This window comes from Mesoplodon densirostris, chromosome 12, assembly GCF_025265405.1.
Source record: "Mesoplodon densirostris isolate mMesDen1 chromosome 12, mMesDen1 primary haplotype, whole genome shotgun sequence".
Classification (NCBI taxonomy): domain Eukaryota; kingdom Metazoa; phylum Chordata; class Mammalia; order Artiodactyla; family Ziphiidae; genus Mesoplodon; species Mesoplodon densirostris.
The window spans coordinates 32,971,536-32,993,611 of NC_082672.1; the positions used below are offsets into that span (position 1 = coordinate 32,971,536).

Here is a 22,076-nt window from a genome sequence, read left to right on the forward strand (position 1 = left end):
GGGACACGGGTTCGTGCCCTGGTCCAGGAAGATCCCACGTGCCGTGGAGCGGCTGGGCCCGTGAGCCATGGCCGCTGAGCCTGCGCGTCCGGAGCCTGTGCTCCGCAACGGGAGAGGCCACAACAGTAAGAGGCCCGCGTACCACACACACACAAAAAAAGTTGCCCTAGATCCATTCAACCCTGAACTACCAGATTTTGATAATTCTGAACTACATAATAGTAGTACTCAACCATTTTGCAACAATTGTGTAGGTAGTGTCTCATTACTTTTTCTTTTGTATGAATGAGGAATTAAAAAGAAAGAGGGACTCAGACATGATAGCTCCATGAGATCTGTTTTTGTAACTGTCATGCTAATAAGTGTAAATATTGAGGGTAAAGGCCAGAAGTTTCTGGGTCTTTGTCCATCTCTCAATACCAAGAAGAATTGGGGAATAGGAAGAAATAAAAGATTTATGTATTTTATGCTTCTTTGCTTGATTAGTCAAGTCCCCAAAAGTTCCTGGGGTCTTGAATCTCGCACTGGCAAACAAGGACCGGGAGGATCTGAGAGGTGCCTGTTTGTGCCACAGCAGAGTGCCTGATGCCATCCACATCTTTACCTCTACTTTATGCCTGATTATGTGTTCACACATGCCTTTCAGAAACTAAATTCTTCTGGAAGTCTCAGATTAAATAGCAGCTGTGATAGCCCAGAGCTGTAAAACATAAATTAAAAGCAATCAGCAAAAGGCTGAGAATGTGGAGCAAACATTTTCTGAAGTAGTGGTGGTTACCATCAGTTGCAGCAAGAAAGCAGCATTTCCTTCATAGTCCTTGCATGTCTTGCAGTGACATTGTTCACTATTTTCAGAGATGGCATCTCACCTTGCTCATTGGCATGTATCTCTTTATTGGACTTTTCAGAACTTCTTCTTTACTTTGTTTCCTTAGCAGTGGAAAGTCTTGCCTAGGTAAGGTAAAGCAGGTAATTCTCAGAGTACTGGCCTCAGAACACAGAAGCAACATTTCTGTTTAACTTTGTAGTTTGGTGAAATTTGGTCCCTCTTTTGAAGATATGTATCATGAGGTCCTTTTCTGTCCTATGGTAAGATGATAGCAAGTTCTTTAAACAAATGTCTAAGCCTCCTCTTGCATCCTTTCTCTTCTTCTGTGTTCCAAAAACACTGAAACTTTTAGATGTTGCTGTGGTTACATGCCATTTAGTTTCAGAGTTGATAATGTAAAAACTGGGCATCCCAATATATACCATTTTCAGTGTATAAAGTCTGCAAGCTTGGGTGTGGAAAAGAATAAAATGAATGTAGGCTTGTGGAACACAGTCTTTCAGTTAGGTCCCTGGAGAGCATGGTATTTGTCACTGCTTTCTCTTCCGGTGATGGGAGTACTACTGCTGATGGTAGTGGTACTTTAGATGTGAAGACTAAGACCAGTAGCGAGAAAGGCTGTTCTTCACAGCAAAGTCCTCACTTGTCTCTTGCTCTTCTTCCTTGAGGACCAGAAAGCAATACCATTTTACAAGACTAGGAAAGCATCACAATCCCTCAAGGTAGCAGATTATTTCCAAGCTGGGGCCTCTAGAAAAAGGTGTCATTTTTTACCTAAATTCTAGGAAAGCAGGCATGATTCATAACGACTCCAAAAGTCAACCAGAAGTCAGTTGAGTGTGATGTGAACTCTGCCCTTTGTTCTGTAAAGAATCCACATGCGATGCGGCTGAAGCCTGGTGAGAAACTGAGAAAACTTCTTTGGGACGTTTTTTTCGGTGGTGTTTGACCATTTTGTAATTCTCAACAGCCACAGTCTAATTCCTAGGTATGCTTTGTATATACAGAGGACGCTACTCCAATCCCCAGATCTGCCTCTCTTGCATTTGGGTCCCACTAGTTTTCATATCTCAAACTTGTGGACTTAGTGATGTGACACTTCAATTTCATGTATGAAAACACAAGTTTATGGAACTAATGTCTGCCTTTGTTTATCTGTCATAGAATGTTACATTTACTGTTTTATATCTCTCTCAAATGTTCCTAAAACTTTCTACAACATTTTTGTTACAAACTGTTCCACTCAACAATGACATAGGGAAATCAAAACAGATAAGGAGCCAAGACATAAGATGACTACTCACAGGGCCAGTGTTGGACCAGGCCACGTGGGAGATTCAGACAAGAAAGACCACCCAAGAGGCAGGAGAGTGGGGAAGAGAATCCACCTGGGGAGAGGGCTAAGACGAGCCTAGAAGCTCGAGGGAAACTTAGGGCATTGGGGTGAGAGAAACAACTGCTAACACATGCATAGTGTGGCCTGGAGACTGTAGGCTTGAACCTTGGCTGGATCTGAGAATTCACATTGGATACTAGCTGATAATAAAACAGCACACAAAATTGGACCATATTATGGATTGTCCTAATTATTAAGTAAGTTATGTAACTGGAGATAAAACAAGTAGTCCCTACCCTCATGTATGTCTCTTCTGCTCCCTGCCATGACTCAACATCTGCCTTCTGTACACTGAGATGTTTTCTTAGGAGAGCTGGAGTTCCATTGGCCCTGTTCTGCATAGGGCCATCTTCTTTATCCTAGGCGAGCCCCATATTGTCTGTTCCTTGGGAATAAAATAATTAGGTGACTTTTCTTGCTTATTAAGGCTAAACAAAGTTTTTCCAGTCAATGACTTTTTTTTTTAACATCTATATTGGAGTATAATTGCTTTACAGTGTTGTGTTAGTTTCTGCTGTGCAACAAAGTGAATCAGCTACATGAATACGTATATCCCCATATCCCCTCCCTACTGCGTCTCCCTCCCACCCTCCCCATCCCACCCCTCCAGGTGGTCCCAAAGCACCGAGCTGATCTCCCTGTGCTATATGGCTGCTTCCCACTAGCTATCTATTTTACGTTTGGTAGTGTATATATGTCCATGCCACTCTCTCACTTCGTCCCAGCTTACCCTTCCCCCTCCCCATGTACTCAAGTCCATTCTCTACGTCTGCATCTTTATTTCTGTCCTGCCCCTAGGTTCTTCAGAACCAATTTTTTTTTTGAGATTCCATATGTATGTTAGCATAAAGTATTTGTTTTTCTCTTTCTGACTTACTTCACTTTGTATGACAGACTCTAAGTCCATCCATCTCACTACAAATAACTCGGTTTCCTTTCCTTTTATGGCTGAGTAATATTCCATTGTATATATGTGCCACATCTTCTTTATCCATTCATCTGTCGATGGACACTTAGGTTGCTTCCATGTCCTGGCTATTGTAAATGGAGCTGCAATGAACATTATGGTACATGACTCTCTTTGAATTATGGTTTTCTCAGTGTACATGCCCAGTAGTGGGATTGCTGAATTGTATGGTAGTTCTATTTTTAGTTTTTGAAGGAACCTCCATACTGTTCTCCGTAGTGGCTGTATCAATTTACATTCCCACCAACAGTGCAAGAGGGTTCCCTTTTCTCCACACCCTCTCCAGCATTTACTGTTTGTAGATTTTTTGATGATGGCAATTCTGACTGGTGTGAGGTGACACCTCATTGTAGATTTGATTTGCATTTCTCTAATGATTAGTGATGTTGAGCATCCTTTCATGTGTTTGTTGGCAATCTGTATATCTTCTTTGGAGAAATGTCTATTTAGGTCTTCTGCCCATTTTAGGATTGGGTTGTTTGTTTTTTTGATATTGGTCTGCATGAGCTGCTTGTAAATTCTGGAGGATAATCCTTTGTCAGTTCCTTCATTTGCAAATATTTGCTCCCATTTAAGCAGAGGGTGGGGTTTAAGGTGGGGCGGGACCTAGGCAGGTGGGGGTGACCTTTGAGTGTGGGGCCAGGCCTCTGCTTAGGACCTGCTCAGAATGGGAGGGGAGAGGCAGTGCATGGAAAGGAGGGCCTCTGGAGTGTGGAGTTCTGAGTTTGGAGGTAGGGCCCTGGGTGAGGGTGTGTGGGTGGGGTTTAGGCCCAACAGGCTCCCCGGTGCCTAAGTGGACAGGGAAAGCACTGGCCCCGTTCCTTTCCATTCCTTCACATGCCTCCCCCACAGTCTCCACCAGGGTCTCCCCTGTTGACCCTGGACCCCTAACCATGGGTGGGTCCCGCTGGGTGTAGGAACTCCTCCCCTCCCCCAGCCACCCCTCAGGGTGCCAGTCCCAGAGGTCCGGCCTTTACTTTTGCTCCCCCTTCCCTCCCTCCCATTCCCTTAGGACTCATGCGGCTGGAGGGAGTCTAGGTGGGCAGAGGATCAGGTTTGGGATCTTAGCAGGTTCCTGGGGGTCCAAGTGGGCAGGGGAAACCTGGCCATGCTCCCTTTTGATCTTCTGCCCTCCCAGTGGTTCCCCAATTTCCCCCTGAGGGCATGGGATCACTTCTCCTCCCCCAGCCACCCCTCAGGGGCATCAGTCCAATCCCGCCTCCACTTCTCCTCTCCCTGCATTCCCCCCCAACACATCCTACCCAGTCGCTGGGGGTTCCTCCCGTCCCCTTAGGTGTCTGTGGTCCCCCATTGGTGCCTGGTAGGTGCCCTAGTTGTGAGGAGACACGAATTCCACACCCTCCTAGTACGCCATCTTGACTCCACTCAGTCAATGAGCTTTTTCATGAGAACCTCCACCTCATAATTTTTTTTAATTAGCACATACTGCTGTAATAATACTATTAATTATCATATGTGTCAACTTAACCTTATTGTAAGATTTATTTTATTACAAATATAAAATCTACATACATACTGAGTGTTTAGTGCAATAGACTCTGATTAGTTAGACTGGGATCAATCCTAGCCATTAACATGTTTTAAAAGCTCTCCAGATGTTGTACTGTGTACCCAGGATTGAGAGCCACTGGATTAAAGATCTTTGTTCTGTGGTGGTATCTTGTTGAAGGGCACTGGTTTTGAGGTAGGAGCAGAAATATCAGCATCCTCTTAGTCTGGGAATTTTTTCTGCTCTGTGTACTTACTTTAAGCTGACTTCTAGGGTGTTCTGCCCAACTCTACCTAAATAAAGATATGAATAATCTTAACCTCACAGTAAATTTTTAAAAATCCAATGCAAATATTGTCTTATGGATGGGAAGTGATTGTGCCTGCACCTAAATTAGAGTGTATTTTTAATTTCTGATTCTAGTATTCTGTGTAATACTAGTTTTGACTTGTATTAGTTAGCATAGCTTGTATTCTATTCACTCCCGAAATATCTTGTTAAATTGTTTTAATGTAAAGAAAAGGAAAATTTGATGCCCCTGATTTTGTCTAATTAGGAGCAAGATGGAATATCTGGCTTTGATAGAGCTTGTATGTGTCTAGTTACATTCTAGGTATTTGACAGAAATAAGACCGTGCTATATAGTGCCTACCCTGATGTTGAAAAGACATACAGAAAAAATATGTAGAACAAGAAGGTAAAAATTGCCTCCAGTCCTATTTTATAGCATTGGAATGTGGAAGTTATCCATTGATGTGGTACTAAATAAGACATGGCAACCTCACAAGTCTAAAGGGGTCATGCAGCTAAATTAGCTTGAAACTCCTGAGGAAAAGGAGATAGATGTTAAAATCTTGTACTGAAACCAAGTTTAACACCTGCACAGTTACAGCACCTTTCAAAAATCTTGGGAAGGCACAAAATACAGCAAACAAAACTTGCCATTACTTTACACCCTCGGTTTAAGTAGATAAGGGAGAGATCATGGGAGAAAGAAATAATAGAATAGAATAGGAAAGGAAATAGGGATTGTAGAAGAGTATTTGCCAACTAGTACACCCCCAATAAATATTGGTTGAGTAAATGAATGAAATGAGAGAGGAACAGTGGAAAATAATTTGGGCTGAGGCAAAAATTTCTTCTGGGAACGGCCTGTTGCTGTACTGAAGCCAGCGTTGAAATTATCGGTGTGCTCATTTTAGCCAGGACATATTTTCGTCATCGATGCAGTTATTGCCAAAGAGGGAAAAAAAAGGAGAAAGAGCTTATCATGAAAAGAGGAAGAGTTCTTTCTCCTCTTTTCTTTATTCCCCATGTTTCATTATACCTCTTGCATTCTTACAAAATATGACCTAAAATTCTAAAGGAAACCTGGACTTTCAAAGCTCATCTGAATTTTATTTGGACTACTAAGGCTTCCATGCTTGTACCAGAAAATTAACCTACTTAAGTTAACTTAGGAAATCTTTCTTTGTCTTCTGCTTGGCTTGCCTCTATTACTTCACTTCCATTCCAATCAATTCTATTAGTGAAATGGATTAAAAGCTATCTATTGTCTCTGGTAACTCGCTTGGAAATTTTACTTTTTATACACTGGATCCATCACTAACTTTAAGGTTTTAAAGTGGTTCTGATATTTAATTTTATAAAAAACCTTATTGAGGTATAATTTTCATAACATAAAATTCACCCATTAAAGTATACAGCTCAGTTAATATTAGCAGATTTATGCGGGTGTGCAGCCATTGTCAGAATCCATTTTGGAATGCTTTCATCACCCTAAAAATTCCCTGGTGTCCTTTTTTCAGTCAATCTTCACTCCAACCCCCAGCCGCAGGCAACCACTGATCTGCTTTCTGTAGCTATCATTTTCTGTAGCCTTTTGTAGCAACTTCATCTGAATGGATCAGAATATCTGATACTTATTTTAAATTTAGAGACCAAGTTTACCTTATTAAAATAGCCAAGAACAACTAAATTAAGTGACTCTTGTATTTCACTACAAACAGAAGCCAAGTAAGTTAATTAGAAGAATTTTCTGAATCAGGTGCTAAGACTTTATCGTATGCCTCATTTGCTTTGCTGAATTGCAATTTATTCTCTTTTAGTTAGATACCTTGTTCAGTTTTGAGCTACGCATTATATATTAACTCTTCAAGATATATGGATCAATATTCTTTCCAACTTCAGACTTTATTCTATAGTCTATACTGTTATGACATTTTTCTCCAGGATGACAAGTATTCGTGTGTGTGCAAAGGGAAAGAAAACAGAGATACCCGATGAGGCCTCAGACATTTGCAGGTAGATGATTGGATGGAAGATGGATTGATGACTTCCATATATTTAGGTCTCAAGAAAGTGGTTTCTATCATAAGTTCTCAGGGTGTAGAGAATTAATAAGTTGCATATATTTGAAGCAGAATTTCACTCTTTGTGTGTTTTTATTTAACAGAAGGAATGTGAAACAGGTTCTAACAGGGAATAAAGCCTTACAATGGACTAAGTCCTATGTTTTACCAGAGTTTCCTTATGATGTCAAATGCATGTTAGCAGAGCAGAAGTGTCCTGAACACAGCATGAGGATAAGGATCATTGAGTTTCTCCAGGCTGATATGACGAAGTATCTGGAAGGTTCACTGTGAGTAATAACAGGGCAGACTTGCTGCTTTGGGAGAGGGTGTGTTTTCAGAGTAGACTTGAATTCATTTGGAACCTATTCTCTTCAGATTTTGCATGACATATTGGTAGTAAGTCCAACATTGCCCAATATTTGAATGTCTACATTGTCATATAGAACGATCTGAAGAAAAGTGAATGTAATTTAGACTCATCTTATGAGGAGGAACGTGGACTTCTTGAACTGAAAAATGTCCTCCCTGTCGCACCGAACAGGTACCCCACGACCCAGCAGTATAACGACGTGGTCAACGCCCTGCTGCAGGCCCACCCTTTCCTGGATGAGGACGGCTGTGGCTTTGTAAGTGACAACGTGGAGCCCTTCTGTTTCTCTCAACCTTTCTTAAAATAAGAACCTTGTATTGTCCAGTAATCTTATGCCTCTTTTGCCTTTCCTCAGTCTCTTTCTGTCTGTTTATCTGAGTCTATCTGTTTCTCTTTCTCTGTCAATTTCTCTGACTCTGTCTGGTCTCTCTCTGATTCTGTTCCTTTGGCCGTCTCTTCTGTCTCTTGCTGTCAGTCCCTGTTTTGTTCTAAGTTTTGATCTTTCTTTCTGTCTTTCCATCTCTCTCTATCCCCTCTAGCTCTGTTCTTTTTGATGACTTCTCTGTGTCTCTCTGTGTTCCTTGGTCTTCTTTAAAAAAAAAAAAGAACACTTTATTTTTTAGAGCAGTTTTAGGTACACAGCAAAATTGAGTGAAAGGTACAGAGATTTCCCATCTCTCTCCTGACCCACACATATGCACAGCCTCCCCCCATTATCAACATCCCCAACCAGAGGGGTACATTTGTTACAGTGGATGAACCTCTACTGACACATCGTTATCACCCAAAGTCTATAGGTTACGTTATGGTTCACTCTTGGTGTAGTACATTCTATGCCATTAGACAAATGTATCCATCATTATTGTATCATGTATATGTATGCTATTTTCACCGCTCGAAAAATCCTCTGTGTGCCACCTGTTCATCCCTCCTCATCCTTCTTCATCTTCTTTCTCTTTCTATGTCATCATCATTCTGTCTCTCTCTGAAAACTGTTTGGAAGCTCACAGATAAAGGTGAGTTTCTAGGAAGGATCTTTAAGAGATGCGATACGTGGAAAGAGAAGGCTGTGACTGCATCTACATCAGTGTTTTCATCAATAAAGTGGTTCTTGCCTTTGTTTAGACCCAGTGGAGAAGTGGTCTGCTTCTGAGGTCTTGACTTCCAGCCTCACCTGGCCCTCCCACATCTCTGCTGTTCTGACAAAAACAGATCCTGGAGGTGTTCTGGGGCAGCAGTTCTCAACTCTGGCTGCACATCAGGATCCCCAGAGATTCTGGTTTAGTTGGTCTGGAGAAGAGACCCTGGCACCTTAAAGCTCCCCAGATGATTCCAATGTGCAGTCAGGGTTGGGAAACACAGCTCCAGAGGTTTCAATACAAGCTTTGTTCTCTGGGTCTGCAAGTCTCTTGGCTTTAAAAGCCTCGGTTATCCATTGCCCAACAATCTGAGTATGCTTAACTCTACTGAACTGTACACTTAAAAATAGTTAAGATGGTTAAAAAAATTGAGTGTATTGTGACACTGGAACTATATGATTTAAGGGACAATTGTGGGGAATTATTGCTTTGTGTACATAAGATTTGCTGTCTATTAGTCCTTATATCTTTATATGCCGTATACGTATACATTGGTAGTCTTATCTAAATAAGACAGATGTCTTTTGCACCTTATTATAGCAGGTATCTCTGAGAAAAATTTTTTGCTGTACTTTCTTGAAGACATAGTGTGTGTCTTCAAGGTACACACTATGTGTGTGTGTGTGTGTATGTGTGTGTGTGTGAGAGAGAGAGAGCATGCACACAGCAAGGAAGCATTTGGTCATTTTTAGGACTAACTTTATTCTCAACTTTTTAAAATTGAGGTATAGTTGATTTATAATATTGTGTTAGTTTCAGATGTATAGAAAAGTGATTCAGTTATGTTTATATGTATATATATATTGTACAGATTATTTTCCACTATAGGTTATTACAAGATACTGATATTCTCAACTTTTTTTTTTTTTTTTTTTTTTTTTCTTCTTTTTGCGGTATGTGGGCCTCTCACTGTTGTGGCCTCTCCCGTTGCGGAGCACAGGCTCCGGATGCGCAGGCCCAGCGGCCATGGCTCACGGGCCCAGCCGCTCCGCGGCATATGGGATCCTCCCAGACCGGGGCACGAACCCGTATCCCCTGCATCGGCAGGCGGACTCTTAACCACTGCGCCACCAGGGAGGCCCTCTCAACTTTTTATTTCAAAAGTTTTCAAATCTACACAGGAGTTGAAAGACTGTTGCAGTGAACAGCCATATACTCTTTATGTAGCTCAAGGTTTCTTAGTCTGGGCAGTATTGCATTTTGGGTGGATACTTCTTTGTGGTGTGGGCTGTCCTCTGCATTGTAGGGCACTTAGCATCATCCCTGTCACTCACTAAGTGTAAATAATACCCCTTCACCCAAACTGATGTAACAACCAACCGTGTCTCCAAACATTGCCAAATGTATCCTGGGTGGGGGGCAAAATCTCCGATGATTGAAAATCACTGATCTAGATTCACTAGGTGTTACCATTTTGCCACATTTACGTTTCCTTTCTCATATTTATTTGTTTGTTTTGACTGAGCATCTGAAAAAAAGCAAGTCGAAGTTGCCACTCCTAAATACCTCAGCATATACCTTATAAGGATAAGGACAATCTCCTATCTAACCACAATACCATTTTTATACCAAAAGAATTAACAATAATTACATAATATCATATACAATCCATATCCCTGTTTCTTCAATTATTGAAACAAAGTTTTAAAATGGATTTTTGGCTATAACATCTAATCAAAGATTATGCATTCCATGTAGTTACTATGTCTCTTTAACTTCTTTTTGTCTCTAGGATAGTTTCCCTACTTTTTTTTTTCCATTATATTTTCTTTTTTGGACAAGCCTAGTCCAGTTGCCTTGTACGATGATCCACATTTTGGGTTTGTCTAAATGTTTCCTAATGATTATATTTGGGTTTACAATGTTAGGGGAAGATCTGCTGGTGATATGTGGACTTTTCACATATCCGTTCAGGAGGCCATAACTTCAGGGTTGTGTTTTATCTCAGAGTGATTGGACGAGAACTGTGTCTGTGTAGCTCTTTCCACACCCCCTCTAGCTGGAAAAGCATGGAGAAGAAGGAGGACTGTTCAATGACAAAAAGAATTTCTATTGCGGCATCTGTGTCAGGAATTCCCTGTGCCACACAGGTAGCAGATGCTCAGGTCACACCCCTTGATTGAGTGCTCATGTGGACCACTGCATTGACCGGCCCTTTTTTTGTTCCTATCAGATACTTGCTAAGGAGAGAAGGGAGAGGCTGGAAAGAAGACATTGGCAATTAAAAAATGTCCTAGCAGTTGATTGCTGTAATACCTCCCACCAAATCCACAGGTGTAGAAGCCCTTAAGAGCTATGGGAAACATGAGGGGGAAAAAAAATGTATTTGTACTAGTTCAGATTTCAGGGCTAAGAAAAATACAAGCCATCCATTATTTCTGTGCTGTTGTAAAACAGCAGTGGCAGTGTCCAGACCCACAAGCCTCTGGGAGGTGAGGAAGCATCTCTGACTCATACATACCCAGGCGCTTAATTGGGGCTGAAGCTGCCTTCCCAACCCCCAAGCCCCAGTACTCCTCACCAAGGCTGCCAAGGGTTTTATGAGCAGCACTTTAGTTTACAAATGTCTTCCATGCAGTAGCTCTTCATTTGAGTCTCCCCCTAACCCAGTGCAGTTGAATGGACTAAACTTCTTATTCCTATAGTTAAAGAAACTAAGGCTGAGGGATTACTTGTTGAAGATTTCTTAGCGAACACATACTGGAGCTAGTCCAGGATCCTGGGTCTTTCCAACTTAGGTCCCAGTGCTTTTTCAGGGGCAGGAATAGCTCTTATTGAGACTTAAACCAAGGAACCTGGAATGACAAAATCTAAGTGTCAGACACTGGACTAATGTGATCTCAGTGGCATTCCCATTTGCCTGAGCTCATAAGATATGCCCAAAGTCACCCGGTGACTTAACCCATCTAGTGGCCAAGACTAGGAGGCAAATATGGGCCTGTGTAGTTACGATTTCTTTCCCTGTACCCACTCTTGGACCTATTCAAGTGCATGACATTGCAGGGAAGATGAGGGGCTGAAAAGAAGCCTTGAGGCTCAGGTTTGGCCACTCCTCACACAGTGAGATACTTACCAAGCAAGACCAAGACTCAGAGTCTTGCTTCTAGTCTGTTGCTCAACACCTGGGTCCATGTACTTCACAGAGGACAGACAAAAGACATCTAGTGTTTATCGTTTCCAAGATGCACCAAGCACTGTGCTGTGTTTGGTGAGCAAAGTAGACTCAAGACTTTCTTCATGTGCTCACAGCTTAGGGGAAGGAAAGAATGGAAGGAAGGAAGAAAGGAAGGAGAAATTGGAAGAGAGGAAGAATGAAAAGAACAAAAAAGAAAAGAAACAAAAACATCACATAGATGAGGGTAAACTACCAGTGTGATAAGTGTTGACAAGGAAAGGTGAGCCTGATAACCAAGGGAAGTGAGCTTTTAGGGAGGCTGTAAGGGAGTGATAGCTGAGCTGAGATCTGGAAACAGAGCAAGCTTTACCTAGATACCAGCAGGGTAGGCGAGGAGAGGGACAGAGCTTTCCAGGCCAGAACCAAAGGCCCAGCAGAGGGAAAGAAGGTTAGCAGTGTTGGTGTGTTGAGGAAGAAGCCCAGGTGTGTCCCCAAGTTGTAAAACATGTCTCTGGTCTTCCAAGCTGTCCATATGCCAGACAGATTCTCCCAGAGCACAAGCTGACCATCCACACTTCTTACTCAATGTGGCCTAAGAGGGCTTCCTAACCCAGCTCTGCAGCCATTTTCTACAAAGCTTTAAAGGTTACAGAAATCTGGGCTCCTCTCAGACCTGTTGAAGCAGAATCTCTAGAGTCTGGATAAGCAGCATCAGCATCACCCCTTGGGGACTTGGAAGAAATGCAGATCTTCCGCCCTGACCCTGACCTACTGAATTAGAGGCTCTGAGGGTAGGACCCAGCAACCTGTGTTTTAACAGATCCTCCAAGAATTGTGATTCAGGCGGAAGTTTAAGAACCATTGCTCTAGAAGAGAACTTCTCTGTCCACAGAGAGGGGTTTGAAAGGATCTGGTTCCAGATTACCTTGAAGCTCTTTTTGGGGTAACCATGCCCTTCAGGATGGGGCTGACTTCTCTATTTTCTACATCTTCTACCCTTCCACATCTTGAGCTCTCTGTTCCTGCCATGCGCAACTCTTGGCAGTTCCCCAAATGGCACCATCTCTTCCTCTCCTCTGTTGCACAGGCTGCTTCATCTGATAATGCATTTAAAGAAAGCGTGTCAGTCCATATATGCATAAGCCAGTATCAGTTCTTTTCTAGAATCCAACAGGAAAGTAGAGTGCATTGTGGAGACACTAAAGTGGAAGGTATCCAATTTTAGGAATTAAGAAATCTAGACTCAAGAGCTAGTATATTTAACTATATGACATTGTATATAATCACACACACACACACACACACACACACACACAGCTATGTACTATACAAAATATCAATATATGTATATATTTATAGCATTATCACAAGATTATTGTGAGGATAAATAGAAGAATAGATATATTATTTCTATTACTGTGATGGGAAAATAATTTCAAGCCCAAAGGTGGTAGACAAAGATTTTATTGTTTATATAGGATTATTCCAATCTCTTTGAAGATTAACTGCCCTGTTTTATAATTTTACACAGTTTTTATGGAAACGAGCCCTCAAAGATCGTTTTAAATATGTTCGAAGACCCATAGAAGATGATGAACAAGTAATGAGAAATAAGTGTAAATTTGGACACCGAAGAGGCCAGACAAGGAAATCTCTTGCTGATATAAGATTTGATGAAATTAAAATTGTCCAGATAAAAGTAAGATCGAATCTTTAATTGTTCTGACAATGTATTGGTTGGTTGATTGATTAAGGGATAATAAATACTAACATTTAAAATAATTAAAACAAAATAAAATATCCTTTTGAAAATTTGAGGTGTGGGTCAGAAACCAAAAAAAAAATCTGTTTTGTTTTTGTGAATGAGAATATTTCCAAAAGAGGACTTCCAAAAATGGAGCAGAGAGTTATTGAACATCGCAAGTTTATTCTTTCACAATCTTCAAAAAACCTGGAGAAACCCTAAAGTTCTGGATCTTTGAATAATTTCTTTTCCTCTCATCCTAAAATGTATACTGTATTCTTGCTGTTGTTATTGCTACAGAAAGTTTTTTTAATACTCATATTGTAGGAGTCAAGTTGCTTCTGGTTTCAAGGTTTCAGGGTGGAAGCTAATCCACATGCATGGGTCCAAAACCCCATACTGTTCTCGCTGTGTACAGAGGCGGCCATGAGGAGCTACAGTCAAAGGGCCCCAGGCAGGGCCTGGAGATTCCTCCCTCTGCAGTGGGTTTGCTGTACATACTGTTTACGGGGGTCCTAGTTATCTGAAATTCTATAAATATTCCTTATCTACCTCACAGCCCCCAAGTGTTCTCAGAAACAAAAATGTGCCCTGCTAATAAAGTAGATTGAGCTCCTTAGGAAGGATGTCCAAACTATCAAGTTATAGAAGCTAAATCTCATGTCCTCCCCCAAATCTATTTTCACATCAATCCAACATGAATATGTAAATATAATTTTTCACTACAGACATGTTTATGTTAGTGAATGTACTTGGTGTAAATATTCTATTTTCTTCTTCAGCTGCTATAGTTATTTGATATTAATAGAGCAACCTGTCAGATCATCTCAATTTTATTATCACTACTTATAAGCACCAGGGGACGGGAATATTTTTTAACATATTTTGTAAACTGTTCATCCAACTTTAGAAGTAAGAAAAATTTTAGATGAAGGAGTATTTTGAAATACCTTATTGGGACGTCCCTGGTGGTCCAGTGGCTAAGACTCCGCACTCCAATGCAGGGGGCCTGGGTTCAATCCCTGGTCAAGGAACTAGATCCCACATGCCGCAGCTAAGAATTCGCATGCTGCAACTAAAAGTTCCAAATAAATAAATAAAAAGAAATACCTTATTATAGTTTTCAAAGATATTTTCAAATGACAGTCCAGTTAAGATAATACATGTCTGCTCTTTGATGAAAAGACAAGACAGGTGAAAGTTACCTAAATTTAGTGTAATTTTATAGAAACTTTAACTGCAATATTCCAATTATAAACTAAAATCATGATAAGATAGAATTACATTCATTTTAAAATATCTTTTATATTCTTAAAATAACAAGCCACTTTGTAAAGGAACATAATTATATTGTGCATATTTTCAAAATATGTGATTTTCCATATACTACAAATGGAGTTCCTTTATAAATGAATTAAAATTTTACAGATTCAGTTTTCTTTCTTTCCCACCACATCCCACCAAAATTGATGCACGTCCCACCAAAATTCATTGGAATGGATGAATGGTAAAATCGGAAAAGTAACACTTATCCTCAGCAAGGGTAAGCCCAGGGGGTCACAGGCCACCCTGAGGGACACAGGCTAAATGGTAACTCCTCTCCTATGTTGACACATCATCATTGACCCAGTTTGTACAATCATCTTTCTGTTCTTTCTCAAAACCACCCCAATTCTTCATGTAACTACACCTTTTGTTGTTCCTATCTTGGAGTCTCCCAGACATGCCAGAATTCTAAATTGAATCCTACTAAGGCCCATGCAGGGGTCTTTTCTACAAAAAGAACAGGGATTGAACGTACCAGGGCCCAAGATGAGTTAAGTTGCAACAGAATTTAGTTTTGACCTTCCTGCCAACTGGGACAAAAAGAGGTCCTTGTTCACGTCTGAAGAGGCAACATTTTTCCTGCCAAGCAAATCTAATTCGTAAGGATTTATTTTCCTCCCTCTTACAAATGGAGCTACAAATTTCTGATTCTTTTAAACACTGTAGCATCCCTGTTTATTACCTCATGTTCTGTAAAGCCAAAAGCTTTATAGGATGGAGAAAATTTTACACTAGAATATTACATTACCATGTGTTTCTGTGTTTTGTACCCTCCATGGTGATTAAGCAAATGGAAAAACACTAAGAAGAGCAGAGGGACAAATCCATTGAATATACCACTTATCTCATGGGATTTTAGACTTCAGATGAATTGCCTAAATTATTTTGGGCTTCATTTTTGAATTTCTAATAGCTCATTTTTAATGTCTTTATGATTTCTGAAAATTAAAGATAGTTGGATTAAGATACACTGTGACAACTTTCACATCTTTTAAAATTTCTTGACTGGGCACAGCATTTCCATAATATAGAAAAAAGTTATTTCCTGTGCTTTAGAGATGGAAAATATTGATGCAGGCAAGAAGCCAGGAGGCAGGCCGTTCCCTCAAAGGCAAGGAAGTGGGTTTGGCTAAACTGGAGAAGGTTTTGGGAAGGAGTAAATGAGGGGAAGAGATTTTTCATTTGTTTTGTTTCTGTTGTTTGTCCTTTGGTGGTTGGAAGGAATTTACCAAAGAATTGATGGTAGATGCCTCAACGAAGGACAGTGTGTTTCTTAGTCCTGTCACGTGGGCTTCTGCAGATAACCAAGCAGCTTCAGAATTTGTGTGAGTTTGAGCCTAGGTCACAGATCTTTTGTCCCCAACCCTCCTCCTCCCTCAATCTCCAAGGTCAGCATGGCACTGCTTAGACTACGCTCCAAAACCCAAAGCTTCAGCAGCATCAAAGCATCCACCCGTGAGTCTTAAAAATGTCTGGGTTCCTCATATTCTGCTCTTAAAAAAACTTATAACCATGGTATGCAGATGGCTATACGTGTCAGAATACCAGACTGTTTCCAGATCAGTCCTACAAAATACTGGTTTTAAATGCAATGTTTAAAAATCCTTTGCCAACCTCACGACCTCATGTCACTGCTGCTTGTAAATCATGCTCTCAAATGCAACATAAGTGACATTGCTTCTTATGCATCTGACTTTTAGCTTTAGGTCCAAGCAACTTGTAGCCCTGTGAATTGATAAATCTGTTTCCTTTGCTTAATTGCCTTTTATTATACTTCTTCTAGTATTTATAAATGGAGACATAATTAGATTCTCAAAACAGAATTAACTGAGTAATTTCTTTTTTATTGATTTACAGTGTTTCAGGTGTACAGCAAAATGAGTGTTATATATATATACACATATATATATATGTTCTTTTTCAGATTCTTTTCCATTATAGTTTATTACAAGCTATTGAATATAGTTCCCTGTGCTATACAGTAGGACCTTGTTTACCTATTTTATATATAGTAGTGTGTATATGTTAATGTTAAACTCCTAATTTATCCCTCCCCCACCCCCTTTCCCCTCTGGTAACCATAAGTTTGTTTTCTATATCTGTGAGTCTATTTCTGTCTTGTTAATAAGTTCATTTGTATCTTAACTGAGTAATTTCTTAAGCTGCTGACAACATTATCCTGTTTAAATGATGAAGACACACAGGTTTTAAAAACTTACAGGAATTGTATGGAGCTGCATGCAGAGTAGTGGAATTAACTTTGTACTGTATTATTTTTTGTGCAAAACCTCAGGTGTTAAAGTTGAGTGAATCAAACCCCACACCTCATGGCACATTATTGTCATTGTTCTGTGCCAGGCCTTTCTCTTGTTCTATTCATTCTTTCTGTGCTCATTCTTCTCTGCCCTCTTTCCCACCTCTGCTCTTGAGCAATCCTTCTATTGTGTCTCATCTGTATCTTTTTGTTTGTAAGGTGTTCTAAAATGTGTACTCTGATTTTGCATTTATACATATTTGACCCAGCGAAAATGGTATTCTATACCTCATTCGTGTTTCATTTTTTCACTGACACTCTTTACGACTCATTCATGTTACTATGTATATTTCCAGCCCATGATTGTAGCGATTATTACAAGCCCTTGCCTCAAGCTCCTCAACGGATTGTACTGCAGAGAATGCCATTATACCTGTCTGGTTATGGACTCACCTATGTGTTATTCCTTTGGCTTGTCCACCAGGAAGTGGAACTGATGGGGCAGAGGGCATGCATGTAGTTAATCTGACCAATTACTTTCTAGAATGATTTTGTTAGCCTCACTCCCATAATACTGCATATCCCTGTCTTCCTGCCATTGCTTGGCACTAGCCAGCCTTGTGAATTTTGCCAAGTCTAATAGGTATAAAGTGCAATCTGATTCTTGTGATTTGCATTTCCCTTGATAACTAATGAGTCTGAGCATCTCTTCATGTGTTTGTTAGACTTTTGAGTTTCTTCTTTTAGAAAATTACCTCTTTAGATCCATTGCCCAGTTTTTAATGGGTTGACATCTTTTTCTTCTTAGTTTGTAGGAAGCAGTCCTTCCCATGCCCTAAGTCACAAAGATATTCTCCTACTCTTTCTCTCATTAAGTTTATAGTTTGCATTTTCATGTTTAGATCTTTAAGTCATCTGGAGTCTGTCTTTGTATATGCTGTTAAGTAAGGATATCCATAGGGTGAGTTGCTCTTACAACACCAATTACTAAACAATACATCCTTTTTTAATTTGTTTATGGTGGTACTTTTATTGTATGTTAAGTTCCCCCAAAAGACTTGGGTGTGTTCTGGGCACTGTCCCTTATTCCACTGGTCTCTCAGTCTACTCTTATGCCATTGTCACATTACATTTGATTACTTAGTGTTTATTACTTAGTATCACTTAGCACTTAGTGTACAGATATTTCTGGGGTGGTTCACCCTCATTTTCTGGAATAAGGGGAAGGACAGGGGGTCCTTGTCTCAAGAACCCACCCTGGGACTCCTTTGTAGCACTTGCTTTCTCATAGGAGAACTAGAGCCTGGCCTAGGGGTGCTGAGCTCAGGTGGGAGGGTAGGACCAAAGGAAGGTTCCAAGCATCTGCCAGTGCAAGGAGCACCAGGATAAGCTCTGTCTTGCTCTTGTGGAGAGCCTGCTGTGGCAGGATGGAGATGGCCTATGGAGGCATCCTGCTCCTGTCATCCTGACCCTGGGGTGGGGTGGGGATGGCAACTGGTTGACATAGGGCACTGGACCCCGATCTTCACACTCACCCAGCTTGATGCACATCATTTCTCAAAAATCTCTTCATCCAGAGGATTCCTTGGTGGTCCCTTTGGGCCTCTGCTAACTCCTAATTTATCCCTCCCCCCTCCATGCCCCATTTGAAACATCAGGATGTAAACATACTTTGAAATGCTTAAACTCGTCTTTAATGCTTTTTGACTAATGCACTCATTTTCTTTTCTTAAGTTATTGAGGTTTCTTTCAGCCAGTAGAGGCTTCGACTTATTACCACAAACTTTTCACTCTTGGGATATAAGCTGACTTTAATAATAGTCATTGCTTCTTTCAAATTTTTCTGATAAAAACCTGGCTTGAATCTTTCATGTGTCCAGTCCTTCACATTTATGCCTGATCTTTTCATCCACTTTGAAAAGATTCTCCTCTGTCTTTATGGAATAGATTAACTCTGAAATGGATATTTGGTGAACAGTTATTTTGGTTTCTTGAAGCAGTACAGGAAGGACTTTGAATTTTCCACAGGGGCTTTTGCTTTTCTCTCTTTCTGTTTTTTTTTTGTTGTTGTTGTTGTTCCTAATTGCAATGAAGTTCTCTCAGTTTGGAGGCTATTAATGTGATCTTTAAGTGCACAGATTATTTTATCTTTATCAGTTAATGTAGTCTACATTTTGGTTTTTTTAAAGAGTTTTAAGTAAGTAATTTAATCCTATCAATGAGTTTCTTCAAAATTCCTTTTGATATCATCTTCTTGGAGGTTTTCATTTTATGCATGATTTATTACATCCAGCTCCAAGTTCTTAAAATCCATGTTGTCTTCTCCAGGAATAGCAGTCACTCTAGTCTTCCAGTTCCTTGTTTACCATCTGCTTAGTGGCTCTATTCATTATTGAAAGTGACATATTAAAATCTCCAGCTACCATTATTACTGAATTGTCTCTTTCTCCCTTCCATTCTATCAGTTTTTGCCACATGATTTTGGGGATGCCCTTGCTAGGTGTATATAAGTTTATAATTGTTATATCTTCCTAATGGATTGGCCCTCTTCCCATTATAAAATATCTTCCTTTATCTCTAGGAACAATTTTTGTCTTAAAATTTATTTTGTTTCATATTAGTATAGCTATTCTGTCTCTCTTTTGGTTACTGTTACTGGTATATTTTTCCCCATCTTTTTACTTTCAATCTACTTATGTCTTTGAATCTAAAGTGTGTCTCTAGTATACATTTGGATCATTTTTGTAAAATCCATTTTGTCAGTTACCTAATGTGATTACTGGTAAGTTAGAATTTATGTCTGCTATTTGTTTTCTATATGTCATCTTTTTCTTTTTACTTTATTCCTTAATTACTGCCTTATTTTGTGTTAAGTAAATATTTTCTAGTGTATTAATTTAATTTTCCTATCGTTTCTTTTAGTAAATAAACATTCATAGTTATTTCCTTAGTGGTTGCCCTTGGATTACAACTAACATCTTGATTTATAATAATCTAGTTTGGATTAATATCCATTTCATTATAACAGCATATAAAAACTTTGCCCCTGTATAACTACACTTGTCTTCCTTTTATACACTGTATGCCCATCAACACAGAATTTATAACTCTTGCTTCATGCAACTGCTTTTAAAACAAGATGGGAGAAAGAAGGAGTTACAACCTGAAAATACATTGATACTGTCTTTTGTACTTACCTATGTATTGACCTTTACCACTGCTCTGTTTTTTCATGTGGATTTGAGTTACAGTCAATGTTCTTCCATTTTAGCTTGAAAGACCATCTTTAGCATTTCTGGTAGGGCAGATCTGCTAGTGATCAATCCTCTCACTTTTTATTTATCTGGGAATGTCTTAAATCTCTCCTTCGTATTTGAAGGATGTATTGCTAGACATAGAATTCATTTAGGGGATTGATTTCTGGTTTGAGAATTGGGTGTTCCAGTGTTCAGTTATTATGGTTTTGGCTATAGCTACCAGAAAACCCTGTCTGAAATTGGCTAAAACTATAAGGAGAGCTATGATTTCCCATAATAAGAAACGCAGAGGTGGATGAGTGTGGATATGATTGCTGCTTACCAACTTAATCAGTTCATCTCCTCCAGACAATCAGCATGTTTGTACACCTCCACTCCCTTGAAGTGAGATGTGGCCATGAGACTGATTGATCAATGGAATGTGAGAAGAAATGTCAAGCTCATTGAAGATCCAGTATGCAGTGCCCCATCTTTCCCCTTTCTTCTGCAATGATGACTGATATTCTAGATGGTGGAGCCAGTTTCTTGGGTGAAGAAGATGAGGAGCTGGGCCCTGAGAGGGACATTCACATGAGTGATAAACATCTGTTGCTCTAACGTTTGGGGGTTGTTAGATAGAGCAGCAACATCTTGCCTATCCTGAGTAATACCAGCGGCTCCAAGTACAGCACGTCAGGCTTTGGATCCACATCTCAGTGATTCTCCTGTTCCAGAGCAGCCTTCATCAAGTGATGGAGTATTATGGACTTTTCTCAGACTCTGAAACATGAAGAAAACACAATATTTTTCCCGATTCTGATGTGAAACATCTTATCAAACATATACTGGGAATGTTGCAGCCGTTTCTGTAGAGAGATTAATTTATGCTTTTTTTTAAACTTATGCTATATCTAGGACAGGAGCACAGGGATTTAATAAGTGATTGTGGGGTGTCCTTGCATCCACAGTCCTCCAGACTTTTGTTAAATAAATAAATAGATAAATAAATAAACAAACAAACTGCCGGGTGTTAAATGACTAACACTATACTTATACAGTAGCCCCCCCACCAACATCCACAGTTTCGCTTTCTGAGGTTTCAGTTACCCTCAGTCGACTGTGTTCTGAAAATATTAAATGGAAAGTTCTAGAAATAAACAATTTATAAGTTTTAAGTTGAGAGAGAGACCACATTCACATAACTTTTATTACAGTGTATTGTTATAATTGTTCTATTTTATTATTATTGTTGTTAATCTCTTACTGTGCCTAATTTATAAATTAAACTTTATCATAGGTACGTATTAAGGGAAAAACATAGTATATATAAGGTTCAGTACCATCTTTGGTTTCAGGCTTCCACTGGGGCTCTTGGAACGTATCCCCCACAGATAAGTAGGGGGCTACTGTAATTCATTTCTCTCTTAAAACATTTCTTTTCCTACTTATTGGGTATATATGTACCCAGTGACTTTGAAAGTCACGAAACAGTTTTGCGTGTTAGCTTTCTTTGGCTTACAAATACAATGGAATTGAAAGTCATGCAAAAACTGCTTAGTCAATGCTAAGGACATATACTAGGTTTCTTTTAATTTCTTTTAGGGCATTTACTGTTTGTTTCTTACTGCACCTGACATAATGATTTATTGTATAAATACTAATCATTTTTATAGCCTTTTCCACAAATGTTTCTCTCATGGTGCAAAACTGAACAAGAAACAAAAGTTGAAGAAAAATGTTGACAGTTAATTGCATTCTGGATATAATGTAATTACTGCCATCAGCAGGTGGCACATCTGCTAATACTGTGAAGTTTTACAAGTCAGCTGTGCACTT

General features: G+C 39.8%; 1 protein-coding gene across 1 annotated transcript in view; it reads left to right on the plus strand.

Annotated features, from left to right (window-relative positions):
* SAMD3 (sterile alpha motif domain containing 3) overlaps positions 1–22,076 on the plus strand; it is a 43,300-nt gene that overhangs the window by 10,636 nt on the left and 10,588 nt on the right. Inside the window, exons 5-7 of the mRNA XM_060115194.1 lie at positions 7,158–7,343; positions 7,598–7,682; positions 13,212–13,379. Coding sequence (XP_059971177.1) covers positions 7,158–7,343; positions 7,598–7,682; positions 13,212–13,379 — 439 coding nt within the window. The remainder of the gene's footprint in view (positions 1–7,157; positions 7,344–7,597; positions 7,683–13,211; positions 13,380–22,076) is intronic.